This window comes from Anomaloglossus baeobatrachus, chromosome 2 (assembly GCF_048569485.1).
Source record: "Anomaloglossus baeobatrachus isolate aAnoBae1 chromosome 2, aAnoBae1.hap1, whole genome shotgun sequence".
NCBI classification, from domain to species: Eukaryota; Metazoa; Chordata; class Amphibia; order Anura; family Aromobatidae; genus Anomaloglossus; species Anomaloglossus baeobatrachus.
The window spans coordinates 221,020,336-221,033,772 of record NC_134354.1 but is presented as its reverse complement, the minus strand read 5'-3'; the positions used below and the strand labels follow the sequence as shown (position 1 = coordinate 221,033,772).

Below are 13,437 nucleotides of genomic sequence, written 5' to 3'. Positions count from 1 at the left end.
CGTGGTAAGATGGTGTACCACCGCTGCTGTTGGTGGGGGGAGCCCGGTGGCGGTGGTATAGCAGCAAGGTGTTTAACCTCTCCGTGAGCAGAGGGTTTATGCCCCGGGGCCCGTTGGGATGTTGGTGATGGGGGTGTCGTTGGGTAGAGGAAAAGGAGCTTTTCAGTGTAGTCACTCAGTCCAGGAATAATAACACCGACAGCTTGTAAACCAGAATTCTGAGCACCACTGCAGCTTAGAGGGAGCACGCTGGGGTCCGTGGCATTGGTGTTGCTGTTAGCCTGTGGCCTTTTCCGTGGCACCTTCTCACTAGTTGGACCCTCAAGCTTGAAACTTTTCGAGCCCCACTCACTCGTATGACTAACGGAGTGAGCTTGCTCTCAGGGTTCACGCGTAGGATTTCTTTGTACTGTATTTGGGAAAGTCCTAACCCATCGGTGCGCTAGTACCCCGATTTTGGAGCGGGTTGGGGATGAATCTTGAAGTCTTCACCCCCGTCGGGTAAATTACTAGGATGCTTGAAGCTACTTCCTGGCCTAGGGTCCACGTACCCCGTCGTGTCCTGGCCTCTGCCCGGTGATGGCTCAAGGCCGCCGGCTGCCCTCCTCGGCAGACCGTGCTCCTTGACGTGATCTTCTGCGAACGGGGTTCCAGCTCCAACCAGGCCCAGACCAACGTCTGCCACCTAGTAACTTCAGGAGCCCGGCTCCTCACTGGTGACCTCTCCCTCTCAGAGAGTCACTTTCCACCTCCTTCTCCTTCCCCTCCTGTTTCACTTCTCTCACCTTCCCCTACCAACCCCCCATCTGGGCGGCCCTATTCCCATCAGGCCCCCCAATGGTGTGTCTGGTGGGTTCGGTGTAAAGTGTTTCTAGGATTTTGATTGGCTAAGCTGTTAGCAACACCAAAGGACCAGGACCCGTAACCAAGGAGAAGTGGATACTGTGCAGAAGGGAAGGTTGCACAATACTCTGTGACGACCTGATAGGCCAGGGCGTTGCACTAGTGGACATAAGCATGAATATCTAAGCTACTGTAATGTGCTGCTCATGAGGTAAAAGACATAGCAGATCAGGAAAACTATAGTACATTTCTAATTTGAGGTATTTGCTAATGTCATTATTATTATACCTACTACATATTGGGATAGGATCTTGGAGATGGAAATACCCATTTAGCTTATGGACCTCTATGGTTTATTTGCCTGTGTGGATTAGTCGTTACCAACATCTGGTGAGACCTACATGTCCAAGTTTAAAAATATATTTATTTAGAAAATTGACGATGTGTTCAATACTTATTTCCCCTGCTTTGTAACATACACCCAGTTGGTTGTCTGGCCCTTATAATATAATGCCTTTATATACACCATATACACCTCTATTATAATATATCCTATGATTCAGGGCTATTTTATATGCCGCAACATTTACTCCATTATTCATTGTTCTACTTACTGAGGCTTCCTGGAACTTTGCATATCACCTCTTCAATAAAGGAACACAGTGAGTGACAATGGTCAATGGCATCCTGGTTGATGTGGGGAGACAAAGTAATTGTTTGAGGAGTGACTGTCTCTATTCTTTCCTGCAAACAGAAGACAATAATGAAGACTGATGTTACATAGTCAAAATAAGCTGTGATATTTCTGTGACCAGTTCTATAAATAGGGTCTAACAACCCCAGAGCAAATTTTAGACTATGTCCCCCAAATCCCACAATTCATAGCTCCTCACCCAACACCCTGCATTCGCATTCTGTAGACATTAGTTGACTCAGGAAACCAGAATACTTTAAGCAATTGCAATCTATTACACCCCTTTCTGTGACCACATGTTACCATAAGGACAAAAATGACTAAAAAAATCTGTTCTAAAAAAGAAAAAAAAACAAAGAACAGTATTAACATTATGTACACTGCCTTGAAAAATTAGTAAATTGAGTCAACCTGTGTGTAATTTGTTCTCAATATAACGACAGTTGTTTTGTGAAGGCCTTGGAGATTTGTTTGAGAACGTTAGGGATGAAACAGCATCAGGAAACCCAAGGAACACACCAGACAGATCAGGGATAAAGTTGTGGAGAAGAGTAAAGCAGGGTTAGGTTATAAGAAAATAGCCCAAACTCTGAATATTTTAAGGAGCACTGTTCAATCCATCATTCAAAAATGGAATGAGTATGGCATCACTGCAAAACCTATCAAGACATAGCCATCCACCTAAACTGACATCCCAAAAGCAAGGAAAGCACTAATTAGGGAAGCAGCAAAACCATGGGCCCAGTCAATCTGCAGAGCTGCAGAGATCTAGAGCTTAGGTGGGACAATCTAATACTACATCTGTCCTTTATGGAGGAATGGCAAGAAGAAAGCCATTTTTGAAGGTAAGTCACAAAATGTGGCATTTGCAGTTTGAAAAAAAAGCCATGTAGCGGACACAGTTAGCCTGTGGAAGAAGGTGCTCTAGTCAGATTACTTCAATGTAGAACTGTTTGGGCTAAATGCAAAACGCTATGTGTGTAGAAAACTAACACTGAACATCACCCTGAAACACCCTCCCCACCTTCAAACATGGTGTTGAGAACATCATGCTGTGGGGATGCTTTTCTACAGCAAGGACAGGAAAGCTGGTCAGAGTTGATAGGAACCAGCTATATTGATAGGAAGATGGATGAAGCTAAATACAGGGCAATGCTGGAGGAAAACGTGTTAGAGGCTGCAAAAGAGTTGAGACTGCAACATAGGTTCATCTTCCAGCAGGAAGATTCTAAACATACTGCCAGATCTACAAGACCAAAGCATATTCATGTGTATGAATGGCTCAGTCAAAGTCCAGACCTAAATCCCATTGAGAATCTGTGGCAAGACTTAAAAATTGCTGTTCACGGGCACTTTCTATCCAATCTTACTGAGTTAGAGCTATTATGCAAAGACTAATTGGTAAAAATTTAGCCTCTAGATGTGCAAAGATGATATAGAAATATCTCAAAAGAATGGCAGCAGTAACTGTAGGACCACCTTTCGTAGTAAAGTATTGACTCAGGAAACTGAATACAAATGCACATCACAATTGTCAGAGTTTTTTTAATCAAATAGTTTTTGTTAATTGATTTTTAAAGATAACAATAATATCCTCAGACAAATATACATTTCACCAGGTTATCTAAGTCTAGGGACCCACTTTGCGTTCACCTACTTGCAGTTTTGAACGCACGTTTTGGGCTTAATTGATTTGACCAAAGTTGCCTTTTTCAGAATTTTAGCGCTGAAAATGCATGCGTTTTTGTCGCATATTTGATGCGTTTTCAGCGCTTTTTACCTGCGTTCTGATAGTTGCGTTTTGAACATAAAGACACAGCTTAATAAAGTTTAAATAGTCAAATTCTTTGAAAAAAATGGGAAAAAAAGAAGCAAATCTATATTCATAGAATAAATCATTAAATTAAATTTTATTCATTAAATTATTGCGTTAATATGATATTTTATGTAAAAATAGCAAAAAAGTATTAATTTCCTTAATTAAAATTGTCGGACTATGTGTGTGTGTAAAGGGACATATTCATTATTTTGATGTCCAAAAAACATGCCTTTTGGTAGTCCAAAACGCATGTTTTCTGCACTGAAAAAGCAGGTAAAACGCGGAAATTTGAAGGAAACTTGTTTTTTGCCATTTCTCATTGACTCCAATGTTAGCAAAACGCACCGAAAATGGCAAAAACAACTGACATGCTGCTTCTTTGAACGCATGGTTTTTGCCACAAAGTATGCAAATTAAACGCAGCGTTTAGAAACGCAAAGTGGGGTTGGAAAATCCACTTTTTCCATAGACTTTGCTGGTAAATCAAAACGTATGCCTTTTGGCATGAAAAAGGTGCTTCCCAAAACGGACCTAAAATGCACCTAAAACGCAGGTAAAAATGCAAAGTGGGTCCCTAGCCTAACTGTCAAGTGGTATGTTCAGATGAAACAGGGACTCCTAGGCTGACCCTAAAACTGGGGCCGCTGCGCTTTCCTTTATCTCGAAGGTAAGCTCGATGGTAGCCAGGTTGAAGCCCCCAGCGTTGCCCTGTCTCATGTCCAAGCCCTGATACTACTCCCCCCACCTTGGAAGCGGGCCGGAAACCTAGCAACCAAAACCCCACAAATAGGCACAGACAAGGGTAAACGAAAACTCGTGCACACTCTACTCAAACACAAAGGAGGGACTGTATGTGAACTGGAGAGTAATGTAAAAGAGATAGAATATAAATGCACATCTGGAGAAGTAACACACTACGCAGAACCGCAACTTGTAAATCCCCATAGGACAGGAATCCCACAGGAACCGAGGAAGCAGAAGCTATATCCAGCACTCATCCTCAGAATTCAGAACCTTATAAAAGGTGCAGGCAGCTGAGGATGGTAATCAGCAGCTTGAGCTCCCAGCAGGAATTAATTCCTGCTGTCCTGAAAAGCAGCAGAGCCAGATCCAACCGACACCCATGACAGGTTGTGCAACTAAGGAATCCCAGGCTACTTGTCAGACTCTGCAGTGAAAACAGAGTCCAATGCCGCCATGACACCCAGAGACTGCAATGCTGAACACCGCACAACACTAACAGTGAATAACCAAACATAACAACCCCTACCTAACCCGCCGCACCCCTCCTATTCAAATATTATACATTTTTTTTGTAACAAATGTTCTACGATGCATGCAAAAAAAAACAAAATACAGTACAAGTCATATGACATTCTGAGCACAGATATGTATACATCTATTCCCCCTCAGGGCCATGAGTGACACATCCACACCTAATGATCTTCAACTTCTTCACGTACATCAGTACCTTAACTGTATAACCATTGGCACCAGATCTTGTCTGTATTCTCATATCTACCACTTTTCTGATACATTTCCCGTTCAGTTTGAATTCAGTTAGTTATTTGTTTTTTAGTTATTTGTTAGGGTACTTTCACACTTGCGTTGTTTTCCTTCCGTTACAATCCGCCCTTTTGGAAAACAGCGGAATCCGTTAACGGATTCCGCTGTTTCCCATAGACTTGTATGGATGACGGATTGTACCAAAAGGACCAGCGTTGCTTCCGCTGGGCGACGCTCTGTTGCTTCCGCCCAGCGGGAGGAACGCAGCATGTAACGTTGTTTTAAGCAGCGGAATCCTCTGGATATCACTGCGCATGCCACTTTTTTTTTTTTTTTTAAATTACAAACTTTATTTTGGCTCGTGGTGGCCGAACGTTCACCTGAGCGCCCGGCCGTCGGCAAGTGACAGCGCTCAGCTGAGCGACCGGCCGCCGCCATGCCCGGGCGCCAGCAAGTGACAGCGCTCAGCTGAGCGCCCGCCCACTGGCATGCCTGGGCGCCGGCAAGTGACAGCGCTCAGCTGATCACCTGGTGGTCGGCTGTAGGGAGCGATCAGCTGATCACCCGGCGGCCGGCAAGTGACAGCGCTCAGCTGATCACTCGGCGGCCGGCTGCAGGGAGCGATCAGTTGATCACCCGGCGGCGGGCAAGTGACAGCGCTCAGCTGATCAGTCGGCGGCCGGCTGCAGGGAGCGATCAGCTGATCACCCGGCGGCCGGCTCCAGGGAGCGATCAGCTGATCACCCGGCGGCTGGCAAGTGACAGCGCTCAGCTGATCACTCGGCGGCCGGCTGCAGGGAGCGATCAGCTGATCACCCGGCGGCCGGCTCCAGGGAGCGATCAGCTGATCACCCGGCGGCCGGCTCCAGGGAGCGATCAGCTGATCACCCGGCGACCGGCTGCAGGGAGCGATCAGCTGATCGTTCACAATAGTCTGCCGCCGGTAAAACTGTAAAAAAAGAAATCAAAACGGATTCCGTTGTTTTGCAGCATCCGTTGCATCCGTTGTGCCACTATATGCAACACATCCGTTGCATCCATCACACAACGCAATGCAACGGATGCCGTTCAACGCAAGTGTGAAACTAGCCTTAGTTATTTGAGTTGTTTGTTTTTTAAATGCTTAGAAACCCATTGGATCATTTCCTTTACACATCACTAATAATTGCTACTTAGTGTTGGTACATGACATAAAATCCCAGTAAAATACATTTAAGTTTGTGGGTAGGGATGGGCGATCCCCCCCTATGGTTTGGATCAGGGAGACTCGCCCATCATTTTGTAAAGATCGGGATCGGGATCAAGATAACACGATCTGCAAAAACCTAAAAAACATCACTATATGGAAATAAGGTATGCACACCAGTGACTATGCAAGGGGAATACATGTAATAGCAGAAACTGCTGTGTGAATACTGACATGAAAAATTCAATAGCTATATGTAAGAATGAAATGTGAAAAATGGAACCTGCATTACTGCCATGAATATATGAATAAAGAGAAACTTAGCTACTGAATTGATCAATGCAATAGAGCCCCAACACTACGCCAAAGTATTTCTCTACGTTGGGGTCCCTAGCTTGTGTGTGTCCTCTCATGCAGTTAAAAAACTTACCGTGTATGGGAAGCTGAGACCCGGGCTATTTATGCGTATGATATGGATTGGCAATAGGTGTGGTTGGGGAGGGTTCACAAACGAAAAACTACTAACAATAAGGAATAACGTTTGGAACACCATTCTAAGTCTGAACTGGGTGCAAAAACCTCGTTTGTGAACCCACCCCACTCACACCTATTGCCAATCCACATGATACGTATATATAGCCTGGGTTTCAGGTTCCCATACACGGTAATTTTTTTTTAACTGCATGAGAGGACACACACAAGCTAGGGACCCCAACGTAGAGAAATACTTTGGCGTAGTGTTGGGGCTCTATTGCATTGATCAATTCAGTAGCTAAGTTTCTCTTTATTCATATATTCATGGCAGTAATGCAGGTTCCATTTTTCACATTTCATTCTTACATATAGCTATTGAATTTTTCATGTCAGTATTCACACAGCAGTTTCTGCTATTACATGTATTCCCCTTGCATAGTCACTGGTGTGCATACCTTATTTCCATATAATAATATATACACATGTAGGGATTAGCTGCCACAGCCAGTAAATAGCGGCGCCAGGAATCAGGTGATTGGAGATCACCGTTGCTATAGCAACCCACCCGTCGGGTTACTATGGCAACGGTGGCAGCGGTGATGTCACCGCTTACCAACCCGCAGCCTCTGCTCACTCATTGAGTGATTAGACTCACGGGGAGCAGCAGCGTTCTTCTCCCCCCCCCGTGCTTTGTGATATAGGAGAGCTGAATGGGTTGAAGAAGACAGAATACCAGGATCGTGCAGGGGTGAGAGGGAGTAATAAACATTGAGTCCCTAAGTGTGTCTGTGTATTTACGGTATTTCTAATAAAGTATTTTTTCTCTCTGTGGTGTCTTTTTTTAAACCCTTTATTGGAGATTACTAAGGGCCGGGTCAAACTTGGCCTGACATTAAGAATCTCAAGCTTAATATCAGCTGGTAAAACAAAGCTTGTATTAACCCCAGGGCCATTGAAGAGTTGGATACAGTGCCAGAAGATGGCGCTTCTATGAAAGCACCATTTTCTGGGGCGTCTGCGGTCTGCAATTTGCAGCGGGAGGGGCCAGAAAGCTTGGGCCATTCTGTGCTGAAGATTCCAATCCCCAGCTGCCTAGCTGTACCTAGCCGGACACAAAAATTGGGTGAAGCCCATGTCATTTTTTTTTTTTTTTTAATTATTTCATGAAATTCATGAAATAATTAAAAAAGGGCACACTGGGTAATAAAGGGGTTAATACCAGCTTTGTAATCTCAGACGCTACTAAGTACGAGATTCATGGTGTCATGCCAAATTAGACATGGCCACCATGAATTTCTAGTAAACAGTAAAAAAAAATACAACACAGAGAATTTTTTTTTTATTAGAAATAAAACAATAAAAACATTTAGAGACTCCATCTTTATTATAAAAACAATCCTTAGTCCGACGTAATCCACTGGGACAGCATTGTCAGCTTCATCACTGTGCACAGACACAGTCTATACACAATGAGAAGCAAAGAAAGCAAAGTCTGCACTGCCACATCGTTCTGTACAGAGCAAGCAGCAGCCTGACAGTGAGGGGATAATTGCACTTGTGTCTCACATGGGCATCACCCCGCACAGACTGATCTTAGGACAGGAGCACTTCAGCTGCATGGAAATACATGCAGCCGACCACTCCTGTGGGTAGATTGTGCGCCGTGATGCAACACTCGCACAGTGACAATGAAAGTTCAGTTACCAGGACCTTCGATGCCGTCATAGACATGTGACTAGTCTGTAAGTCAATCAACATTCACACCAGACCGTCACATACTATGACGTCATTGAAGGTCCTGAAAGTCACTGCTGGTTACCGGCGGCACAGCAATGATCGGACTCAGAAGCAGGAGCGGCCAGGAGTCTGCAGGACGCGTCGCAAGACCTGTAAGTATAATGACAATGTTTTTTATTAATGTGTTTTTTTGTTTTTTTTTTTTTTTTTACTCCTCCTGGACCCGATCTGTAACACGAGCTTCCCAGATCGGGATCGCCCATGCCTATTTGTGGGTGTAAAGTGAAATAATGTGGAAAAGTTCTCAGGGTATAAATACTTTTTCAAGGCACAAATGAATGACCAAGGGTTAGCACTGCATTACTGTATGAACCATACCAAGAAATAACACCAAATAATCTAAGAAAAATATATCATCCAAAGCCATAAACTAATAATTATCATACAAGCCTGCATACTACAATCTAAGAACAGTATAAATAGGGAGGGTTAGGTGATGAAGCAACTCATTAAAAGAATTAAAATAAAGAATAAAAGAATGAAGTCAAAACAAAAATGTGAACCTTGAAAAAAATAGGATGAAATAATTTTGGCATATAAAAATATAAGAGAGAGATAAAACACAAAATATAATATACATAGAAGCTTGTCGCCTTTCTGAAAGCTTTCACTAAAGGCCGCTTTACACGCTGCGATCTTGTTAGCGATCATCGTTTGTGCAGCACGGGTATATAGCTGCCCGTGGTGCACAAAATCGCGTGGACCCTCCACACTACTTACCTGCCTAGCGACGTCGCTGTGACCGGCGTACCGCCTCCTTTCTAAGGGGACGGTTCGTTCGGCGTTACAGCAATGTCACTAAGCGACCGCCCAATCAAAACGGAGGGGCAGAGATGAACGGGACGAACATCCCACCCACCTTCTTCCTTCCTCATTGCTGGCGGGACGCAAGTAAGGTCAGGTTCCTCGTTCCTGTGGTGTCACACGTAGCGATGTGTGCTGCCGCAGGAACGACGAACTACATCGTACCTGCAGCAGCAACGAGATAATTGAGATTAGGGGAGGATGTCACCAATTTGCGATTTTGAACGTTTTTGCAACGTTTTTGCAATGATTCAAAATCGCTAATAGGTGTCACACGCAACGATATCGCTAACGCGGCTGGATGTGCGTCACAAATTCCGTGACCCCAACGACATCACTTTAGCGATGTCGTAGCATATAAAGCGGCCATTAGGCTGCAGAACCTATAAAAAGAAACTGAGTATTAGTTACGCTACCCGGTTTCACCACTCCTCCGTCTTTGTCAGCAGTTCTGACGTCATGTTGACAGTGCTGCAGCCAATCAGTGAACTCAACAGCTTGTGCTGTCTATGTGAGCAGAGCTGATGCACTCACTGATTGGCTGCAGCACACTCGATGTGATGTTTGCGCTGCAGACAAAAAAAAACAATGCAGCCACGGAGAGCCAACTTTGGATCTGGGGAGAGAACGTATTATTCGGGATGTTTTTTACAACTACCACAACCCATGAAAGAAAGTTTTCTTAAAGGGGAAAATCCCTTTAAAGTCTACAATGTATATAATGTTGCGTTCACATATGGCCATAGCTGCATTGTAGTTTACATTTGGCATTTAAAAATGAACGCCAGATGGAAAATGATGGAGGAACCGATCCCAAAAATGGGATCATTTTCTATCTGTCCAGCATATCTGTTTCTGTCAACATTTCATTTAATTTTAGAATGCAGCCAAAAAAGTGACAGCGCTAGCACAAAAATTTCAGATAGTCACAAAACTTCAATTTTTCTGACTTCTTGTTGGCAGTTTTCCACTATAGAAGACATGCTGAATCCACCCATATGTGTACAGTGAGAACTAGACAATATTGATAGCCCAGTGTATTTTTTTGTGCTGCGGGTTTAAAAATCATGTGACACAAAATAAAGTGCTTGTTATTTCTTTGATGTGGATTAATTGTGGAAGCCTCAACAACCTGTATACTCAAGTCAAAATGTTGCACACAAATTTATACCCTCTGAGGGAATGTGTACATGGAGATTTTTTAGAAGGTTTTGGTATGAAAACTGAGTGGAAACTCTCCAAATCCGCGTTAAAAACTTTAAATTTTGATATAAACTTGAAGGTTTTGCTGAATTTCTGCTCCGAAAATGCTGCAAAATATTCCATGTGCCCATAGCCTGCTGTGATATTCTATTGGAAACTATGTACTTTTTACCAGCTGTAAAACACTCTACAGGAACATACTATTACTGGAACATATCTCCTGTACTTAGTGACATTAAGGCTAGGTCTTTTTACATCACATAGTGGTGTTTGGCTCTATTTTTAGTCCTGTTTTAGATCTATTGGAAGATTGGCCTTTTTGTAATATATCAAAAATGGTTTATATTAAAGTCAGTTCTAAAAACAGCAATTTTGGCAACGCTAAGGAGCTTACAATCTGAACGAAACAAAAGTGTAAATAATTTTCAAGAGCAATAAAACTTACATGGAAAGTGTCAGAGTCTGCATGGGTGTTTTATAACTTTAATGAGATGTCAAGCAATGTTGGGATTGACTATTGGCAGAAGAAAGGTGTTTGGCAAAGGACCAGCGAGTAGGTAGGATTGGTCACTAGACCTCACATACTCCATACTTTATATGAATAGATTACTTAGACCTGAGGAGGATGGTGTACTTACATTGAAAATATAGTGGAGGAAGCAAGTATTAAGCACATCCCCAATTTTCTAAGTAAACGTATTTCTAAAAGTGCTATTGACATGTATTTATTATCAGATGTCGGTAATAACCCATCCAATCCACACAGGCAAATAAATCAAACTGTAGATATCCAAAATTTTAGTGATGTGTAATAATGAAAAATTACACATAAGACAGGGAAAAAGTATTGAACACATGAAAAAGAGGTGCAAAAAGCCATGGAAAGTTATTACATCAGCTGAAATCTATCAGTAATTAAAAAGCAATCCTGCCAGTGAAAAATAATATCAGCTTGCTCAACTGACGGCCTAGATAAAGGTGTCTCATTACCAAGGTGCCACATAAGAAACATCTCATGATGAGTAAAACCAGTGAACAGTCTCAAGACCTAGAGGAGAGATGATTTGGAATTCGAGCAGGTACATACGGTAGGCAGGGTTTATTGTGAAACAGTCTTTCTATATTTATACTGCTGAAACATAAAAGGCCAAAAAGCTTTTTCTTATTTTATTTTTTCTATTTATACCAGAAAGTTTGCAGGCATATATAGCATCCACCTAATTTAAAATGCGCAAGGCGTGCAGTAAGGAACAGGGAAGTGGATGTGCTGTTTATGGTGCACGCAGAGGTCAAGGCTGTAGACCAGGTGAAACTGTGCCTGTTGTGTGAGCACAACTAACATGCTCATCTACAAGACCTATCTTCCTGTCCGACTTTGCAGAGGGGCGGAGTACACTACTCTTAAAGCCAGAACAGTGCAAACAGATGGTCGGTTGGATGGCAGATAATGCTTCTAGTATGTTTCCCAGCACCACCCTGTCTTCCACATGGTTCAGTCTCCCTAGCCAAGTGTCTGGACCACATAATCCTCATCATTATCCTCAGTCCTCTGACCATGGTGAGTCCCAAGAAACAATTGATCCCATACTAGGACACTCCGAGGAGCTCTTTAAATTTCCATTTATTGATTCTTGCCTCTCGCCCTGCACGTTTCAAGAGGGACATGAGGAGATCATGTGTAGTGATGCCCAAATATTTGAGCAGCCATGGTCAGAAGACGACGATGATAGGGAACAGCAACTAGTGTCTCAAGGGGTAACTGATAATGTGACAGTTGCCAACAAGTGATGTTCAGTCAGGAAGACTACTCACCTCAGTTGCTGCGTGGAGCTGACAGGAGCGGCGGTGTATTCTGCAGCTCCTGTCACATGCATGTAGCAGAGCTGGAAGCGACGCTGGAGGTCCGTGGATTACGCCGGACATGGAGGGCTTTGTAGGGGTTAATAAAATGGTGATGAGGGACTTTGTTAGTGTTTTTTATTTTTAATAAATTATTTTTTCGGGTGTGTGTGTGTGTTTTTTAAATGTCACTTACAGATTAATCATGGAAGGTGTCTCGGGGAGATGCCTGACATGATTAATCTAGGACTTATTGGCAGCTATGGGCTGCCAATAACTCCTTATTACCCCGATTTTCCAACGCACCAGGGCAAATCGGGAAGAGCCGGGTACAGTCCCAGAACTGTCGCATATAATGTATGCGGCAATTCTGGGCGGCTGCTGACTGATATTGTTAGGCTGGGGGGCTCCCCATAACGTGGGGCTCCCCATCCTGAGAATACCAGCCTTCAGCCGTATGGCTTTATCTGGCTGGTATTAAAATGGGGGGGACCGCACGCCGTTTTTTTAAATTATTTATTTATTTATTTTACTGCACAGTATAGACACGCCCACCGGCTGCTGTGATTGGGTGCAGTGAGACAGCTGTCACTCAGCGTGGTGGGCGTGTGTGACTGCAACCAATCACAGGCGCCGGTGGGTGGGTAAAGCAGGGAATACGAGATTAATTAATGAGCGGCCGGCTTTTTCAAAATAGTAAAAGCCGCCGAAGTTTTTATAACAGCCGTGCAGCGCCGCGCCGGAGATCGGGAAACGGTAAGTATGAGAGACGGCTGCTCAATTCAGTCAGGGGATTAGCGGTCACCGGTGAGTCCTTCACGGGTGACCGCTAATCAGTACGCGGCATACACACAGAGCCGCAGCATGACAATGAAGTCGGGTGAAGTTCACCTGAGTTCATTCTCATTGCGCAACTCTGTCTGCTGTCTGCTGACATGTATCAACGACATTGTGCATCACACACACACACGGAACATTTTACACGGACAACACACACACGTCAGTTATTTCACTCACGCACACACAGACATTCCACACGCACATACGGTTAGCATACGGGATACACACGCTGGCCACACATACCATAAAAACGGACCTAAAAAACGGAAAACGGACCCGAAAAATGGCCCGTATCACACGTGCGTGGTTTTAACGGATGTGTGTTGGAGCCCTTATGTTGTACAAATCTCCCACTTTACCAGCACCAAAGCAAACCCCAGACCATCACACTACCTCCACCATGCTTGACAGATCGCGTCAGGCACTCTTCCA

General features: G+C 43.8%; 1 protein-coding gene across 3 annotated transcripts in view; it reads right to left on the bottom strand.

Moving 5' to 3' along the window:
- The window catches only part of LOC142289716 (transcription factor ETV7-like), a 116,600-nt gene that overhangs the window by 68,086 nt on the left and 35,077 nt on the right, over positions 1–13,437 (bottom strand). For all 3 annotated transcript variants that reach the window (XM_075333639.1, XM_075333640.1, XM_075333641.1), the window contains exon 2: positions 1,458–1,587. In XM_075333639.1, the coding sequence (XP_075189754.1) occupies positions 1,458–1,587 (130 nt within the window). The remainder of the gene's footprint in view (positions 1–1,457; positions 1,588–13,437) is intronic.